At 43.4% G+C, this 19,188-nt stretch overlaps 1 protein-coding gene across 2 annotated transcripts in view; it reads left to right on the top strand.

Annotated features, from left to right (window-relative positions):
* The first annotated feature begins 1,912 nt into the window (after positions 1-1,912).
* The window catches only part of CCNY (cyclin Y), a 141,692-nt gene continuing 124,416 nt past the window's right edge, over positions 1,913-19,188 (top strand). The window contains exon 1 of one of the 2 annotated variants that reach the window (XM_080384343.1): positions 1,913-15,120. In XM_080384343.1, the coding sequence (XP_080240469.1) occupies positions 14,967-15,120 (154 nt within the window). In that variant the 5' untranslated portion in view covers positions 1,913-14,966. The remainder of the gene's footprint in view (positions 15,121-19,188) is intronic. The other variant, XM_080384348.1, reaches the window with a different exon arrangement.

Genomic DNA, 19,188 nt, shown 5'->3' with positions numbered 1-19,188 from the left:
ACTCAATGTTTTCTTTGCTTCAGTCTTTAATAGCAAGACCAGTTACCCTCTGGGTACTCAGCCCCCTGAGCTGGAAGACAGGCATGAGAAGGAGCAGAATAAAGTCCCCACAGGCCGGGAGATGGTCGGTGACCTGCTGCTTTGCTTAGACGCCACAAGTCTGTGGGGCCAGATGGAACCCAGCTGAGGGTACTGAGGGAGCTGGCAGAGGAGCTTGCCAAGGTGCTCTCCATCATTTATCAACAGTCCTGGCAAAGTGGGAAGGTTCCAGAAGGCTGGAGGTTGGCCAGTGTGACACCCATCTACAAGAAGGGCGGGAAGGAGGATCTGGGAAATTTCAGGCCCATCAGCCTGCCCTCGGTGCCAGGGAAGGTTACGGAGCAGATCATCATGTGTGCTATCACACAGCACGTGCAGGACATCCAGGTGATCAGGCCCCACCAATATAGGGTTGTGAAAGGCAGGTGCTGCTTGATGAACCTGATCTCCTTCTATGACAAGATGACTCACCTAGTGGCTGAGGGAACGGCTGTGGGTGTTGTCTACCTGGACCTTAGTAAAGCCTTTGACACTGTCTCCCACAGCATTCTCCTTGAGAAACTGGCTGCTCCTGGCTTGGATGGGTGTGCTCTGCCCTGGGTTAACAGCTGGATGGACAGCCGAGCCCAAAGAGTGGTAGGGAATGGAGTTACATCCAGCTGGTGGCCGGTCACAAGTGGTGTTCCCCAGGGCTCAGTATTGGGGCCAGTCCTGTTCGATATCTTTATCGACAATCTGGATGAAGGGATTGAGTGCATCCTCAGGTGATGCCAAGTTGGGTGGGAGTGTTGATCTGCTGGGGGGCAGGAGGCTCTGCAGAGGGGTCTGGGCAGGCCAGACCGATGGGCCGAGGCCGGTTGTATGAGGTTCAACACGGCTCAGTGCCGGGTCCTGCACATGGGTCACAACAACCCCATGCAGCACTATGGGCTGGGGCAGGGTGGCTGGGAAGCTGCCTGGCAGAAAAGGCCCTGGGGGTGCTGGGTGAGGGCCACCTGAACGTGAGCCGGTGTGTGTACTTGATGATGCTTAGTGGCTTATGCATCTCTCATTGTAATGTTTACTTCTGTGATTTCTATTCTTACCATAGCCAACAACTTCTTGGGTGGATCACAAATATACTGGAAGTGCTACACCAGTACTGAAATCCTGATACCTTAGTTTGTTGCCTAAGCTTCCTGCACAATGCCTGAGGACAACAGTCTTGCAAATAAAATTCCGTAAATCACATGGAGTTCTGCAGAATTTGGTGGCTAGTGAAGACAGCATATCTTTATGTGCAGGAGCTTGAGCTGAAAGCAGTGTTCTACCGTCAGTCCCACATCTTATATATGGATATCACATGAAAAATGGTAATGCAAGTTGTGCAACACTTCTCTGTTTCAGGCCTTATTAGAGAGCTGGGGTTTGTGTTTATTCAGGCCAAGTGTTTGAATCCACTTTTCTATGTCAGGTTAGGTTTTGTACCACCACAGTCAGAGGGCTTGCATTCTGTCCCTCATTTGTAAAAACTGCATTTTAATTTTCTAGGGGAGTGACTCAGTCTGGTTTCCTTTGACTTTTTGTTGGTTTTGGCTGGGATAGAGTTATTTTCTCCACAGTAGCTGGTACGGGGCTGTGCTTTGGATCCGTGCTGAGAGCAGCGCTGATAACGCGGGGCTGTTCTCGTTCCTGCCGAGCAGGGCTTGCGCAGCCCCAAGGGCTTTTCTGCCTCTCACCCCCCACCAGCGAGTGGGCTGGGGGGGCACACGGGGCTGGGAGGGGGCACAGCCGGGACAGCTGACCCCAGCTGACCAGAGGGACATTCTGTACCACGTGGCATCATGCTCAGCATGTAAAGCTGGGGGAAGAAGATGGAAAGGGGGGACATTTGTGTGATGACATTTGTCTTCCCAGGTAATGGTTACGCGTGATGGAGCCCTGCTCTCCTGGAGATGGCTGAACCATGGGAAGCAGTGAATGAATTCCTTGTTTTGCTTTGCTTGTGCACACGGCTTTTTGCTTTACCTATTAAACTGTCTTTATCTCAGCCCACAAGTTGTCTCAGTTTTACTCTTTCTGATTCTCTCCCCATCCCGATGTGGGGGGAGTGAATGAGCAGTTGTCTGGGGCTTAGTTTCTGACTGGGGTTAAACCATGACAGAATTGATAGCTAATTTCACAAATGAGGCAAAGTTCACTTCTAATGTGGGATTCTATTGTATTCCTGAGAGATCTGCCCTAAAAACGGGATGAATACTGGAGGTGGTGGACTCCCATGCAGAGACAAGGATGGCGATGTGCCTGTGCTAGGAATTCCGTCCCAGGACTGTTGGCCAGCCTCTGCCTTATGCAGCTTCCAAGTTCTGCAGCAGAAATTTGACTGTGAAGGCAGGAATTGTTTCTTTATTAAGTTACATTTATATGGTCCAAAATCGCACTGCAGATGGACAAATTTATTCTAAAAGTTTTTTTTTTTTTCCCAAATAGTATTTTTAACTCTACTTTTCTTAGTCTTTATAATTTTTCGTGTATATATAGGGTATGGTAACCAAGACAGCCGCTACCCAGCACTGTATGTACCGTGGGTGAGAGAAGCTTCAAAGATGTGAATGACATTAAGATGAATAAAATAGAGATACTAAAGAGGGCCTGTTTCCCTCCTATGTAAAAGCAAAAGAATTGGAATGCATTAACAGAGAGAAGAAAGAAGGTTTTTCCAGATCTCATGGGCAAGAAGAGGCAAGTATACTTGGTATACACACCTGAAAATGCTGTGAATATCCATGAAATGTGAGAAATTAATGTATGCAGAGTTGACAGGCAGGTGATATGGACAATGCAGTAGTCCTATCTGGACATATCTGGGCCTAGAAATCTTGGACAAAAGCTGAAAACCCTTGACCTCTGCTGATAAAAATATTTCCAGGGGAAGTCCCAAATGTGTATAGCAAAAAGTATGTTTGTAAGTAGAAGTATTAATGAGATACTTGGGATAATATGCAAGTACCCTTATCTCAAAAATACCCAGAACTAAACCTGCCCACTCTTAACCTAGACTTCAAGAACTGAAGGAGTAATTTTTCTGTTCTTTCAGGTGGAATTCAGCAAACTTGCAGACAACTGCAAAGAAGCTAAGATTTAATTCTTCCAGGCTATGCTTCTATGCTTGTTCTGTAAGTGTGTGAAAATTATTTCTCTAGGACTCTCATGCCAATGCTTCTCATAAAAATAATATGGTATAATCTCAAAGGCAATAGTAAGAATTGAGAGAGCTTTGCATTTGTAGGCCCTTCCTCAAAAGGTAGATAACCTCAAATGTATTATAATTGGTTGTTTCCTAAGGTAATATATTTTTGTTGGTTTTGTGTAGGGAGCAGCCATGTAACATCCTTCTCAATCTTCTCTACTGCATCGCCTCCTCTAACTCTCAAGCAGATTGCTAGAACTCAAGACTAGCATGACATCGCAACTTTGGATGTAGAATCCAGTAGCTTGCAATTTTCACGTCTAACCAGTAGTAAGCTGGAGTGGGTGGGTGATGGTGCAGTAGCTGTAAATATTTTCTTTCTGAGAAGTGGCATGAAAAGAGACTAAGTTTCACTTGGTTACATAGACTTTCATTTCCAGCTGAACTTTTTTCTGTTGTCAAAAATATGCAACTCCTCCTCTGACAGAACATGACAGTTCTAATTTTCCTTCGACACAGCAGAAAGCATTGCATCTTTTACTTGAAAACACATTTCCAAAATTACAGAAGCAGAGATGCAGCAGCTCTACTTATGAAATGAGATAATTCAGAATTACAATTTCCAGCACAATAGATGAAGATAACAGGATTAATAAAAAGCCAGTGCTTGTTTCAATATCCATATTGTATATATCTGATTCTTAGTCTGTGCTCAATAATGCTGTCTGATGTTCCAGGTTCTTGAAGCAGAAGCAAATGGTATAACCAATATAAAGAGAACAGCACGGTGGAAGATTTCAAATAAAGTGCTGAAGCTACAGTTGTTTGGCACTAGTCAAATTTACTTGATTAAAAATACTGTCCTACTTTTATTTCAGCACCTTTCTTAGAAGAAACATCAAAATGTCCTGCAAAAGGAAGTGGCAGGGTAGGAGTAGTAATAGAGAGGATTGGTGAGAATACATTTGCTCTCAGACCCAATTCCCAAATTTAGGCTGCTGTCTCGGTCACTTAAACCCCTCAAGTGCGACCATGACCCAGAAAAACAGTTCTATCTTTCCCCAGTTGCATATTTCCACCGCTTCTCTTGAGCTAGTAATAAGGTTAGCGCAACTGCATGGTAAGCTGCGTTAGAAACTGGCTGAGAACTTTTTTGGCTGATTTAGCTTCAACCAGAACAGGCTCCTGATGTAGCTTCCTATTCGGCCACACAAATAATAATACTGGCAGTGGGGAACACACATGATCACGCATACAGGAGATCAAGACAGCCAGCGTCGTAACAGTGACCACTTCTGGTTCCGAGTGAGTTTCAGATAGCGTATGTTGGCTTTTTGGGGAGATCGGTGTACAAGTTAGGAAACTGCATCATCAGGTTCCTGCATCAGCAGCAGAAGTTCCCAACTCACATGCATGAGTGTGCAGAAGGGAATAACACACAATGATTTTCCTTCCTATGGTTACTTAATATGCTTTGTCCCAGGGAAAATAAAAGAGGGACCGTTTCGTGTCTTTCTGTGTTTGCCATTTTGAAATAATTTCTGTATCATTAGTAGGATCTAGAAATTCTGTGCATTGGAAATTTCTGTTGTAGAATGAGATTTGCAATGGTGCAAATGAAAGTTAGGCTGTTGGTTCTTGTTTACTTTCACCGGAAAGGAGGCATTTACCTCCAAAGTTCAGGGTGGCAAATCTCCCTTCTGAAATAACCCTCTTAGGTACGTGCAAGTGTTGCTGTCATTGGGCCCGAGTGATTTGATGCAGCGTCCGAGGAAATACACTCTTTACAATATGACCTATCCTCTATGAAAAAAAAAGTAATATTCTTGATAAATACGGACTTGCTAAAACCGAGCAGTGATCGGTAGAGTGAGGATGAAGGAGCGGTTGGTGAGGTGAGGCTGGTCCTGGAGGTGCTGGGACTCCTCTCCCTGTGGCTGACCTTACCATTCAGTTTTTAGTGATGCATTATCCTACAGGGGGCCCTGACACTTTTACTGCTTTGATGGCATCTGCAGATTTGTACATTAAGTTTAAGCATGTATAAAAGCAGGATATTTGGGGGAGTGAGTGCTTGCACTGAGACAGTTAACTCAGTGATTGTATTTCTGTTTCTTCCAGTGGCTGCTTCTGGGGAGTTTTGGTTTGGTGGTTTGTTTGTTTTTCGTTTTTTTGTTTTTTGTTGTTTTTTTTTTTTGCAGGGGGGTTGTTTGTTTGATTTTTTTTTTATTTTCTTTAAGTCTTGTCAATGAGGTTGTGCATGATTAAGGATATAGATCAAACTCAGAGTCTGTGAGGCCCAACGCTCTAGATGAAAGATGTATTTTGCATTACTTTCATGTATAATTTTTTCTCCTTTTGTTGGCTACACTGTGGCCAGCAGTGTGATTTATCTTGAACCTAAACACTTTGGCGACATGTATTTGATGAGAAATATTAGCCACCACCAGGACACATACTGTAGCTGTGTAGGCAGTCCCATACCAGCTGTGAATACTTAACATATCTTACTTGAACAACTGGGAATATTATAAAACTGGTGAACAGACTCAGAGAAATCACTGTATTATCATCATGGATAAACTACCGTATTTAAACAGTGAGATATATCTTTAGCGACTTCATTAAAGACAGAGACAATGAAGGTTGAGGTTAGAGACTTTGTATAACTCAAATACATAAAGTCCAAAGACTAGATTTCGCCGCCTTTAAAGCTTTAAGTGGCAACCGCAACCATCTGACCTGAATTGCCTAAGCACTCCAAAGAAAGAATTTTGCTTTGTAATCTTGTGCAAAATGGTGCAATTCATGTAATTCACCTAGTTGCAGAAATTACTTTTAACTCAGGGCTGGCAGAAACAAAAAATCTTTTTTCTATTGTGCGGTTGCTATTTATTGAAAAGATCTTGCTGCTATTTTAGAAGTTTTATAATAAAGTTTGAAGAAAACCTGCATATGCTTATAGACAGATATTCTGTCCTGTATTATACAAGATACCTTTGTGTTGTAAAAAATTAATTTGAGGTGGCCAGTCTTCTCATGTTTGGAGCCAGACGTATCTTGGAGAGCTGCCATTTATAGTCATATGTTGTAACAGGCTTTTATGTTATTTATTAGAACTTAATTGTCAAAATATGTGACAGTTCAAAGTTCCTGGAATATGAAAATCTGGTGTCTCTAAATCCTTTCCAGTTAAGTTGCTTTAAAATAAAGGGACACTCATCACCAAATTAGTCAGTGTTTTTGAACTGTCATGCTCATGAGCGCAAAAATATTATGCTACAATACACCTGGCGATGTAGTGAACTGGGCCTAGGAAAATACCTGTTGGAATGCACACATTTTATTTCCTGTAGCACTCCCCACGGGGTATTTTATGAGTGACAGAGGTCTATCAGCAGAGGACACTTTGGTAAAGTGTTAGCTGAAGTGTTCCAGCAATGAAGGGCAGCATTAAATTAGAAGGAAAACCAGCAAGCTAGATCCTTATTTGAAATAAAAATATCTTCATTAATTACATTCTCTTTAATGTGAAGTATAACTCAAATTGACTAGTCAGCAGTTTTCTACAGAAATTGCTGTGCTGGGTTCCCTGTTGAGCCACGTATTGCTAGTTGCAATGGCAGATCTCAAGGCCACCTGGCTGGCCAGCTGCTAAAATTCCAGAGCTGCCACAGGACAACAAGATAGTGAAAATATCTAATAATTTCTGTATTAAAAGTTTAAAAAGTATTCCCTGATTTTTATTTTTATTTAAAAGCAGCTTTAAATAGATCATTTTGCCTTTTGATTATATAGGATAATTGCACAATAGTATTAATGTATTTTTATTACTTCTTCATTTTATTTTCATGATTGCTAGAGCATTCTATTCTTAATTTTACCATATCATCCTGCTTCTTTATCTCCTTTTCTTCTTGTCACTTGGAACTGTGTGAAGTGGATTCACAGACATACAGCGGGAAGTGTTTGTAAGTCAGTGACTAATTTTCCCAGGCCCATTTTGCAGACTCTGGTGATTTATACCAACTCTATTTATAGAGGAAAGATGACTTTTTTAACCTATGAACTTACTATTCTCACGTTGGCATTTCTTCTATCAGCTGATGCATCTGCTTGTTGAGTGACGATGACAGCAAAGTTAATAAGCTACACAAGCGGCAAAATGCATTACAACATACAAGAATTTGTTTCACACTTAATGACAGGTACAGGCACTGTCTGCACCAAGCAGCATTAGTGTGCACATCGGAAGTACCACGACTGGATAGCGTATCTACGATTACAGAGTAACCTAGCCATTTTATTTATTTGGTCCCCTTTCCCGTAACACAGTAACAACTTGCTGGCTTAAAGATTTTAGTCTTAAAAATTACCCTTTTGTACAGTGAGATTATATTTTTCCCAGTTCACTGAAAGGGATCTGAGAAACAGGGATGAAGGGATTTTCAAAAGTCTTGCACAGCCTGCAGTGGAGCAGAAAATTGAATTTGGGTTCCTTGACTGTGTGCAGATCAGTGGGTGGTTATTCTCCAAAAATAAAATAAGCAGTACTACTACCTCTGTGATTATGTAGTCTGAAATATAGTAAATGAATAAGCAGGAGTTCAAGCTTTCCCTTCAGATCACTTACGATCTGTCTGACTGAAGGCTTGCTGATAGCAACTGAAGTAAAAAAAAGCTCACTTTACCTGCTTAAAGGAGAAAGCATTCTCTTCCTTTTTTTGCCAAAGTAATGGAAACTGATTCTAATGATTATGTCAGCTTTTGCTGTATTTGAGACAAAATTTTTTAAGTGTTGATGCGGGAGCCTCATTTTTAATTCTGTAGGCTTGCTTATGTCTTGGGTACTTTTTCATTGAGAGGGCAAGGACTTTGGAAATCATACAAAGAGGTTAACTTTTTTATTACTTTTGTAGGCTAGCCTTTCTACTCAAAGGTCATTGATACCAGTGCCCTTTGATAGTGGACACAATTCACTACCCAAATAGAAAATAAAGAAAAAAACTTTTGGCCCATTTAGGTGCATAGTTTTCAGTCTTACATTATTTTTCAAAGGAAAGGGTACTGCCTAATACCATGTAGAACCTGAGGAAGCAGAACGAAATCTTTAAGTACACACTCAAAATTATGTATCTGCTGTTCATTTGTTAAGTGCATTAATTAATTTTTGGTTCTTTACCTCTAAGATCTGTTATTTCCATTTTCTGTATTTTCCAGGCATATACACAGGGAATTTGTCTTGAGAAAGGTGATTTTTGGCCTCTGCAATTCTAGATGAGTTCCTACAGGTTTACAATGGTAGTACCTTGCTAAAAATCAACAAGGTTCATGCCTGGACACTTCCCTATTGAAAATCTGGACACTTCAAGATATTTAATTTTCATACTGAGAATTTCCTCACTTTTCCATTTCACCTCTTGATTTGAAAATTAACTGAGGAAAGTCTATTTTCACTCAGTATAGATGTCAATACTTAGGAGAACTTTACGCAGTTTGAGAATGTGTTTCACAGGAACAGTTCTTGAGATGGGTCTGTATGGTTCACCACATGTAGCTTGATTCCCTGCCTCTGAAACATTTAACTTTTTTTTAAAATCTGTTCTTCAAACAAATATCTATATTATTCTAGTTAAAAAGGCTGGTCTTCTAGGGAGCCATAGTTTAAAGTAATAAACTTCCCTGATGCTGCTCTTCATATAGATGCCTCAGCCTCAGCAAATGTATGTACAGACACACGGTTTTCTGGTGAGTTATGTTTTGGAATACTTGAATCCCTTGCATATTAACCTATATTAGCTCATATTACATGACTTGTAAGCTCCTACTACACACAAATGTTTCTAACTGCAAGCTGCCATGACTGATACTCAAAATTGCTAGGTATTGAGAGCTGGGCAGAAGTGATTTTTTTTTTTTATTTTCTTAGGATTAATTTGGGAGAAAATAGTTCTGTCTGAACAGGCTATCTGAAATTGCTGGGCCTGGTTCAGATGTCATTCTTACTGTAAATTAGGACTAGCTTCATTGAAACTAAATACGTTATACTTGCCTAGACTTGTATGAAATCAGAACAGATTAACAGATATCTCTTTGTAGAATGGAATCTTTGACAAGCAGAAAGGACTAAAACACAGTAGGCTTTTATTCATACTCCATATAGACTCTAGCTGGCGAAGTGCTTTGTGGCAACACTGTCTGCTTTTATACATTATTTTGTTTTGTTTAGTTAGGCTTTTCTCTACAAGGGGTTTCATTGTTCAAGAGGGGGCACTCCCACCCTCATTCGTAGTCATCAAGCCATACTATCTGGTAATTATTGCTCTTTACGTGCCAAGATCTCAGGCCAAGGAAAGGCAGCCTATCCTGACATAGAAAGACACACAGTGGCACAAAAAAACTAACTAGGGAGACAATGAAGAGAGAAAAACACAGAAAGGGAGACTGTATGGGATTGTGCTCTGCCTACAACAGTAGCATCAGGGGCAATGTTGGTTTTCCCCAGTAGCTTTCCAATATAGTTACTCCATTCACTGATGAATTAAGAGTATGTGAAACTGTGCCAAAGCTAATCAAATCAAATTCCACCCAGCTGGCTAAATCCAATTGCTTGTGCCTTCCTCCACAATGCAAGAGCATCCATGGTACAATTTGCTAAACTGACTCCTCCCCTCCCAATTCTCACTGCAGATCTGTGCTGTATGGGTTATATTACCTCATACGCAGAATGCGTGGGTTTCTGGCTGCTTCCAAGTACAGATCTTATCTGGTTCTATTCCTGAAGAAATAAAAAAAAAAAATGAGGAGCAGTTATGTATTTTTTTTAATATTATTGTATAGTTGTTCTTGAAGTGCTTCACCTAAAACAATGAACAATCTTTCCCTAGTAAAGGGGAAATTGCCTTTTTCTGCAGTGATTTCAAGCTAGTGAATAACATGGCAATAATAAACATTGTAAGAATATAATAGACACTTATCTGAGCTATGTACATTTAGGGAAGCATTCTAATACCTGTTCTCCAGTGTATCACCTTTGTTCTTCAATCACTTATTTCCTCCTGTATAGTACATGAAAATAGATAGGATCCTCTAGCTGCCATGCACTTCCGAGCAGGACCTTGACTTTGTGCTCTGAATTACTGCCTAGGATAGTATTTCTTCATCGGCTAGCATGAGATTTATATCCTAATTATTGTACTAAAGTTAAATACATGAACTAGGTACCCCAAATTTCTCCCTTGATCTTCAAAAGAAATCCTGATTTGCTCTTTACATGTTTCTCTCTGCTTCAAAGCAGTTACTTGATTTCTGAAAAACAAGAGTGGTATTCACCAAAGGACTTTCACTGATACCACTTGAGTATTTTTAAGCTAGGTAACGCTAAGCAGTAACTCCCATCTGTTACATACTTCTTGTTAGATCTCCGTGTCTTTCCTGTAAGCAGTAGCTGCAGCTATCTGCTAAGCACCACAAGAAACTTCCAAGTATCTCTGACGGCAGCGCAATGGTTAGGGTAGGCACAGAAAGAGCTTCAGGTGACGCGTGACAAGGCTGAAAGGATTTTTTTTTCCATGGAGACTGGATTTCTCCATCCAAGAAAGAGGAGTGCCTTAATCGTAGAAGAATCCACACCTTAGGCAAAGGGGAAATCTGCAACAGTGGCCCGTTCAGATCTGTTGGGTGGGAATCTAAGACATGATCCACCAACACATTCTCTTGAGGGGCACAGCAAAAGTCTTTGCTGTATGGGTTGAATCAGAATCAAGTATGATGCATTCTGGACTTGATTTATGAAAGTCTTTTACTGCTGCTGGAGTTTAGGCTTGTAGCAATAAACGTAAGTAATAACAAATAGAATTATCAGAGGGATAATAATGAACATTCCTCAGTTGGGTTCATCACTGTGGTTTTAATTGATTTGGAATTTAATATTATAGTCAAAAGAAATTTAGCTATTACAATAAACAGGGGTTTGGGTAAGATTACGTTTTACATAGGAACGTTCATTTAAAGCTTATACTTGAACTCCATACAACATTTAGCTCCGTGATAAATTTGACAATATGACATTTTAGAGTGAACGTATGCCCAAGTTGCTAGTAGGATGCCTATTAAACATTAGATGGCGGTGTGGGGAAGGTATTTTGTGACACAAATTTCTCAGACTGTATTTGAAAGACAAGCAGAATCAAAAGATCTGTTGTCACCAATCATTTACCTTAAGGATTATTTTTTTTTAAACTGTGCTTCCCATATCATTTGGTTTGCAAGCAGAAAGTAGTTTTGGATAAAATAATATTTATCATTTTTATCTGCTCAAAATAGATAAAAATCTTATCTAAGCAAAACTGTGACCTATATCTGCTGGTTTGAAACACACACATTTTTCTACAATGTTCCAGGAAGATCTCAAGCACAAAATGTAATGGGTCACACCATTAATATTTAACCTACTAAATTAATTGTCTTCCATATAGTGGAGATGCTACAGATTTAAAAATATCTTTGTGCAGGAATAAGGTCTTTGTAAACAGAGGTACCGCAGTGCTGACCAATCTTGAAAGCCATGGCCTTAGTTTAAGGAGCTTTACGATGTTCCTCAGCTGATGCATGAAATTGCTCAGCAGGGCAAACTCATTAAAATACATAATCTTAATCCTCAAGAACAGAATGGTCTCTAATCAAAGACAGACATACATGACATCTAAGCATGCCATTCAGGTACAGTGAGCTCTTCTTGCTTTACTGTAGCAAGATTTATCAGATAATAGAGTAACACTTGCATCATACACTTGACAGAGCTGAAATAAAGTAATCATAACTGGAAGCCAAATATGCTTTCCTGACATATATTTCACCTACGTACTTTTCTCAGCTCTTAGATACCAGCAGGACACTATTATCCTAGAGTAGTGTTCCTTTTCTTTGACTTTATCTTTAAATATATATTGTAGCACCCTTGTCACTGTAATGTACTTCAGCAAGGTCTTAGGGTGACAGGAGGAGGAATAAAGGTATAAGAAAAATTTAGAACAAAAGACTGCAAGTAAGAAAACAGGGAGCTATGTAGTGATTACATGCTCACAACTGACGATCACAAGTTTTAATACTTTATATTTTAAAACACTGTAAATATTTACTTTTAGAATATTAGTTTTAAATATAAACCAAAGTTTTACTCATTCCTTTTTATGAAGAAGATGTCTTTTTAAGCTCTGCTTACCTACTTTAAGAAGCAGACTTTGCAATTAACCCATCTCCATCATTATATCATTACCTGGTGGTTTTTTTTTTCAAAGCTTATGAAAATTTTGGAGTAAGTATAAATGGAAAAATTTGACTAAGGATTTGCTACAACAGTTTTAGAGCTGTGAAAAACTTTCTAAATAATTAGGGGTTATGAAATGTTTGCTGTAGGGCCAGAAAATTTACTGGGATTGGTACAGCAAGGAAAGGCAACACAATGGCTTCCCAGATAACACTACCCAAGCATGTACTTAAAAAGACAATGGCACTGATGCCCTAGGAGGAGTCATGCCGGGAGACTATAGGTCAGGAAGGCCATAAATGGGTAAGTGTCCCGGATTCCTACAGGAAGGTAGGATTTAACAGGGAGGGTCAGGGAGCCATGGCAGGCAAGCAAACAGATAATTCTTCCATAGAGGTCTCTCTAGCTCTGTGGCAGTCCTCCTGTGAGATGTGGTAAGCTAAGCATTTCAGTAACACATTATTACATTGTGTATATCTAAATATATATATATATATATATACACTAAGATGTTTTGATTGTTACAAAATTGTGGTTGAAATTTTCCGATTGCTGTTTAAGTCCATTTGAGATTACTGAACCCTGCCAGCAAGAGCATGCTTAATGCCCCGGCCTGGTCTGAGCAGAAGGGCGGGCTGCAAGCAGGCTGAGCTGGCAGCTGAAGAGCAGAGTGTGCTCCAAGGGAGAAGCCCAAGGTACCCTCAGCAAGCAATGACCCACGTGGTGGTGGAAAGCACAAGTCAGTATGACATCCTACAAGGTAACATTTCTAAACCAGAGCACCAGCAAGTATTTAATTTCCTTTTGTTTGGATGCAAAGTACTGAAGACACTAACACACAAGAGATGCTAAATCTATTCTTCTTCATCTTGAGTTACGCAAACACAAAAGGACAACGTAACTCATGAACTGCTGCCCATCCACGCTTGTGGGGGTGTCACAAAATTAGCAACAGAAAACATCCTCAAAGGATTTTTTTTTTAAAAACATTTTTTCTTCTTGTTTCTTTGTACTTATAGGGTACGTATGCATCAAACAAACATTCAAAGATAGTTGAAAATTAAAAAGTAATTTTTCTTTGCAATGTGTGATCTTAAAAAACTGTAGGATGAAAACTTGTCTTTCATGTAATCATCTGATTCAAGCAGATCTTACAGAAACATCAGTTATCATGAGATGCCTGGTAGAATAGTAAGTAACTGTTCCTTGGACATGGGGCTGTGTTTTATATCGTTTTATAAGAAGCATTTTTTTTAAACATACAAATGTGTTTTTCTGTTATCAAATTAACAGTGTAACCAACTACCATGACTCAGACCTCCAGCAGTCACGAGATATGCTTAGATTACAGAGATTTTACAAATGAAACAAACCACCAACCACTAATGGAAAGCATCCCATCTTTAGCATTACCCCGACACCAAAAACAGCAGAATGTGGCTGGGAAAGCTGTGCGCACAGGGCGCGCGGCACGCAGGGGCACACTGCACACCCTCCTTCCCCAACAGCCAGTTGTCTTTGACACCCTCAGCCTCACGGAGTTCTTAAGAGCAACTTCTCAAAGAATTCGTACGTTCCGTACAAAAATCTAAGGAGCACCGGTACCAGCTCCCTGCCGGAGCTGCCGGCAGTGCCCAGCTGCGGGGCGGGCCGGGCGGCGCTCCCCAGGCCCAGCCCAGGGCCAGGCTGGGCACGGCCGGCGGCGGGCGGCAGCAGCGGCCCCTGCGGGCCCGGCCTGCGCCGCCCTGAGGGGAGAGCCCCGCGCCCCGCCGCCGCGCCCGCCTCCGCGAACAACGCGCTCTGCGCTCCGCTCGGGTCAAAACGCTCCTCCGTGCGCGCAGGGCGACCGGGGCCGCTCCGAGCCGGGGGGTGGGCTCCCGCCAGCCCGTAGCCCCCTCCGCGCCCCGGGCGGCCCGAGGGCGGGCTCTGCCGGCGCTGCCTGCCGGGGCGGCCCGCTCCGCCCAGCCGGGCATCGGCGTCCCCCGGGAGCGGGCAAGGCTACCGCCGGCTCTCTCGCAGCCCGCCCGGTGGGCGGCGTTACCGCCCCCTTGAACCGGAACCGGTTCGCGGGGGCTGCCCGGGGCGGCTGTTGGTGCTGCTGCTGCTGCGGCTGCCGCTGCCGCGGGGGCTGCGGCGCTGCCGCGTGGGTGCGTGCGTGGAGCGGGCGCGGCGGCCGCGCGGGGGCGGGGGAGGAGCGCGGCGGCCCCGCCGCCGGCGATGGGGCTGTGCCTCGGCGGGCCCTGCGCTGCCTGCCCGCGGAGGAGGGCTTAGCCTGCCGCAGCCCACGCCGGCGGGCCGCGCTGCGGGGCCGCCTCCGCGGATGAACCGCCGGGGGAACCCGCCGGCGAGCGCAGCCGCAGGGCGCCGCAGCAGCCGCCTCTTCCCCCGCCGCACCCCCTCGTCTCCGCCGCTGCCCATGGCTTCCCGCCGCCCCTGCTGACCGGCCGCCCCTCGCCTCCTCCCGGGCCGGGCCGGGGCCGGGCCGAGAAGATGGGGAACACCACCTCCTGCTGCGTCTCCTCCAGCCCCAAGCTGCGCAGGAATGCCCACTCCCGGCTGGAGTCCTATCGCCCCGAGGCCGAGCTGAGCCGGGAGGACACGGGCTGCAACCTGCAGCACATCAGCGACCGGGAGAACATCGACGGTGAGGGCGGGCGGCCGGCCCGGGGAGCCCCCGCTTCCCCTCCCCTCCCCTCCCCGCGGCAGGGCCGGGCTCTGCCCCGAGCGGCTCCCCCGCGGGTGGGGCCGGCCCCGCCGCCTTGACACCGCGCCCCTCCCGCCGCGGCGGCCTGCGCCGGGTCCCCGTGGGGCTGGCGGGGCCGTGGCCGCCAGAGCTGCCGCCTTCCCCGGGGAGCGGCGTGCGGGACCCTTCCCCTCCGGGAGGGCTGGGCGGCGGCCCCCGCCGCGTCCCCTGGCGAGGTGCAGGGGTTGGCGCGGGCCCGCGCCGCCGGCACCCTTCTCCCTGCAGGGCGGCGTAAGGCGGCGTTACCGACGGGCGCCCGCGGCGTGGAGGCCCGGCTGGCCCGGGCACAGCGCTGAGCGCTGGGGGCTGGGACGGGGCCCGGGGGAGCTCCGCGTTCCGGCAGGGCCGGGCAGCGCCGTCGGGCGGGCGTCACCTGCCGGGCATGTCACCTGCCGGGCCGCTGCGGGGGTGGGCACGTAAAGGACAAACCCAGGCAGCAGTTAAAGTGGGAGAAGTGTCTCCCATGACAACCTTCTTTTCCAGTGACTTTTTTCCTTCCCCCGTTGCTGTCACGGCGCGGCGCTGCTCCAGGGAGCCGTGGGCGCCTCCTCGCCCGCTCTCGCCGCAGCGGTGCTCGGGCAGCCGCGTTCGGGGGCTCGGGGTGACCGAACGTGCGGCTGTTCTGGCTAACCAGAATGCAGCTTAGTCTGAAGGATGCGGCTTAATGTATTCGTGTAATTTAGTTCTTGATTAGCTGAAGAATTTAGGTTTAAAATTTTGCTTGGTAAAGGTCGGCTGTATCGTGCATTAGTTCAGGTGAACTGCCTTTGCTAGAAAGCCAGGAAGAGGGACCTCGGTGCGCTTTGCTTCAACTTGCACCTATTCTTCATAGCTTACTCCATCGTGATTTTATTAGACTTTTACGTTAACTCAGTTTTTGATGCTGGCAAAGTTGGGAAGCCCGTGGGAGCCGATAGATTCCCTCTCTGGTTAAGATTATTTCTTTTAATGAGATACATTCTGGAAATATGAATGTTTTTCAGATGTCTTTGCTACATGCAGCTGAAAAATTGGAGTGTAACAAGATCAGGAGGTGGAAAAAAAATACATAATGGTCTGGTCTGAGAAAGCCAGGGAGATGAAAGAACCAATTGTTGATCTATGAATGATTAATTCTTCCAACACCAGTGTTGTCCAGCATAGCAGCATGCAGCCCTCTCTGATGGTACCAATTTCTCCATCTATACCAACACAGTCTGCAGTAAAGTTTCTGGTCAGAGATGCATGTCTTTTGTGCCTTGTTCCTGATGCGGTTTTTTTTTCTGGATGGGAAGAAGGGCACAGGTGGAAATAGTAAATGCATGTGTGCCTGTTAAGATGTGCACGTAATGCAGATAAATTCCTGCATCTTAGTAGTTTGCAAAAAAAAAATAAAAATAATATTTTTATTGGTTAGTTGGCTCATTTGTTGGATCAAGGCATGTGTGTGCGCTGTTGCCCTTTTCCTTTAAACTGTGGCATGTGTCAAGCCTAGAGTTATGACCTGTTAGAACACGGAAAATAACTTGTTCTATTTATTCTTAAAATTTCCTGGTTTTGATCTGGGATTATTGTCAGTGCAATGCTGCATTTTCGAATGGGAAAGCTGTCTTTTAATTCCAAAAAAGAGCAAGCAGTTTTGGGTTTCCTTTTTGTGCCTTACTCTAATCTTTCCCCTTTTTATGGAGAGAGTCTGAGAAATAAGTTTTCACTGGGGAGACTGATGTACAGTAAATGTATGTTTGCACAAAACAACTGGAGATGCTTTGAGTAAAACAGCTTTTTGAAGTGTCCTTTGTTGCAGGCTTGTTAACCTTCATTGAAAATCTTTCGGTCAAAGATGACAGACTGATTACTAAATGTAATAAGATGGTAACTGTGTTTCTGAATTTCTGTTTCCTGTTAGACTAGCTATTATGTTTTTGTTGTTAGGTTGTTTGAAGTTGTATGGCATACAAATGTTTACAGATGGGATAGTGGGGTGGGAAAAACCCTTTACAACAGAGAACTCTTAACAATATTTTTACCACTTTACAATTATGTTCAATGAAAGAACAATAGTCTGGTTATCTGTGTCGTGAAGAGAAAATGCTGGATGTTGATTCTTCAGTGTTCCTACAAGTCATAAAGTGTTTCCAAGAGTTTCTCAAATTGGTGGCGTTGCTAAATGTGCTTGTTAGTTTATTAATTTCAAAAACCCCAAACAAACACTAAGCGATGACAGACTGATGTACTGAAAGGCAACTTTTTTGACACTTCAGACTTAAGTTTCTCATCATTCTTCAAGAGAGAGCCCTTCCATCAGGCTCAGTACACGTGGCTGTGACAGGCTCTTGAAGTGCAGATTCGTGTCCCTAGTTATGAGTGGTGCTTATGGGGACTGTGGCAAATCTTGACATAATAGTGTCTGAGTTAGTATGTTTCATGTGCAAGTGGCTTTCATGGTCATATTCATGGAAATGCGTGAAGTGTTTTATCTTTTTATAGTGAGTAAAGCTGCTTGAATAAAATAAGAACTTTTGGAACCTTTAAACCAACTGTGGGCTGTTTAAGCTTTTAAAAGAAATGGTTTTCACTGTTACAGGCCCTGTTCCTGGCAGTATGAAAAGGTGAAAGAAAAAGAGTGGAACTGTTTTACATTTGTCAGCCTTATGTACTTCATAAAGAAATACTCGTCAATATTGGCCTTCAAGATCACGCCTTTGAATTGTCTTCCGTAATTCAAGTACAATAGCCAGTCCAGTAGCGGTTTTTCAAAGAATGGTTGGAAGAATTCTGCTTCAGTAGGAGTGGGTTTTACAGCAAGATTTTACCTCTGTCTCTGTTACCTTGTCAGAAAATCTCAATTTCTGTAATATTTCACAACTGTTCATGAAGTGGTGTCTGAAACAGGAGGGAATTTTGAATGAGGTTTGATTAGGAGGAATTTATCAAATCACATATTCTGGAGAATGATAAAGGTGAATTTCTTTCTTTCTCATTTTTTTGCTTCTAAAATTTCTGAGAAGATAATGGCCTTCTATAAAAATCCACACGTGCAAAATTGCCTTTATGCATATTGTGCAGTCACCAGAATGCTTCCCCCTCCCCTTAATTTTTTTGTTTGTACAGGCTCATGGTAATGAACACCTAACGGATTTTTACTTCTGGTTTGTTTTTTTTTTTGAGAAAGAGCAAGAGGGTATTTGTAATATACAGAGGTTACCATCTATTTTTGATGATTTATTGCTAAGCGCTTCACTTATAAAAATCTAAGAAAATTATGGCAGCGGATCCAAGACTTGCAGATTCCTAGCTCTATCAGTTTGCCATCAAGACATTTTTTTTTACATGTTAATGATATACAAGTAATGATATAATTACAAGTTAATGATAACAATAAGTAAAACTGGTAGAAACCTTTGCGTATGATATTCTGTATCTTGTTTGCATATAATTTTTTGTATGTGCAAGCTGTGTAAGCATCTTGTTGTATGCATTATTTAAATCCTGGCTAGCTGGACTGACTGTAGTCTAGACTGCGCTTAACTCTTTACATCAGTAGGTCACACAGTCAGACCCACTGTTGGTTCAACTTGTGAAAAAGCAATGTGTGCTTACGTGGTCAAATATGGCTTCTCTGTTTGAAGCATGATTTCTATAGTAAGCTTTTCAAGTATGGAGCTGTAGGGAGAGGGCAAAGGGGATGTCTTATGACAAATATGATGGCATGAAGCAAAGCTGATACTCTGTAATGAAATTGGCCAAGAGGCTGTTCTTGAAATAGAGACTAGATGGAGAGTTCCTAGGCTGTGTCTGACCGTGCCCCCCCTGCAAAAATCAGATTTAGTTTATTTCTACCTCTTTGTAAACTCCTGCTAAGTCACTAGGTCATTTTTCATTGCTAGCTCAGATAATGTCATACTGTGCAGCTGTGCATCACTGATAAACCTCTTCGGGCCTTTTCATGATGGGCCAATCCTTAAATTTTTTGCTGCATAATATACAGGC

Source organism: Falco punctatus, assembly GCF_963210335.1.
Source record: "Falco punctatus genome assembly, chromosome: 4".
Classification (NCBI taxonomy): domain Eukaryota; kingdom Metazoa; phylum Chordata; class Aves; order Falconiformes; family Falconidae; genus Falco; species Falco punctatus.
Note: the sequence above shows the minus strand (reverse complement) of the source record. Positions and strands in the feature narration are given on the sequence as shown.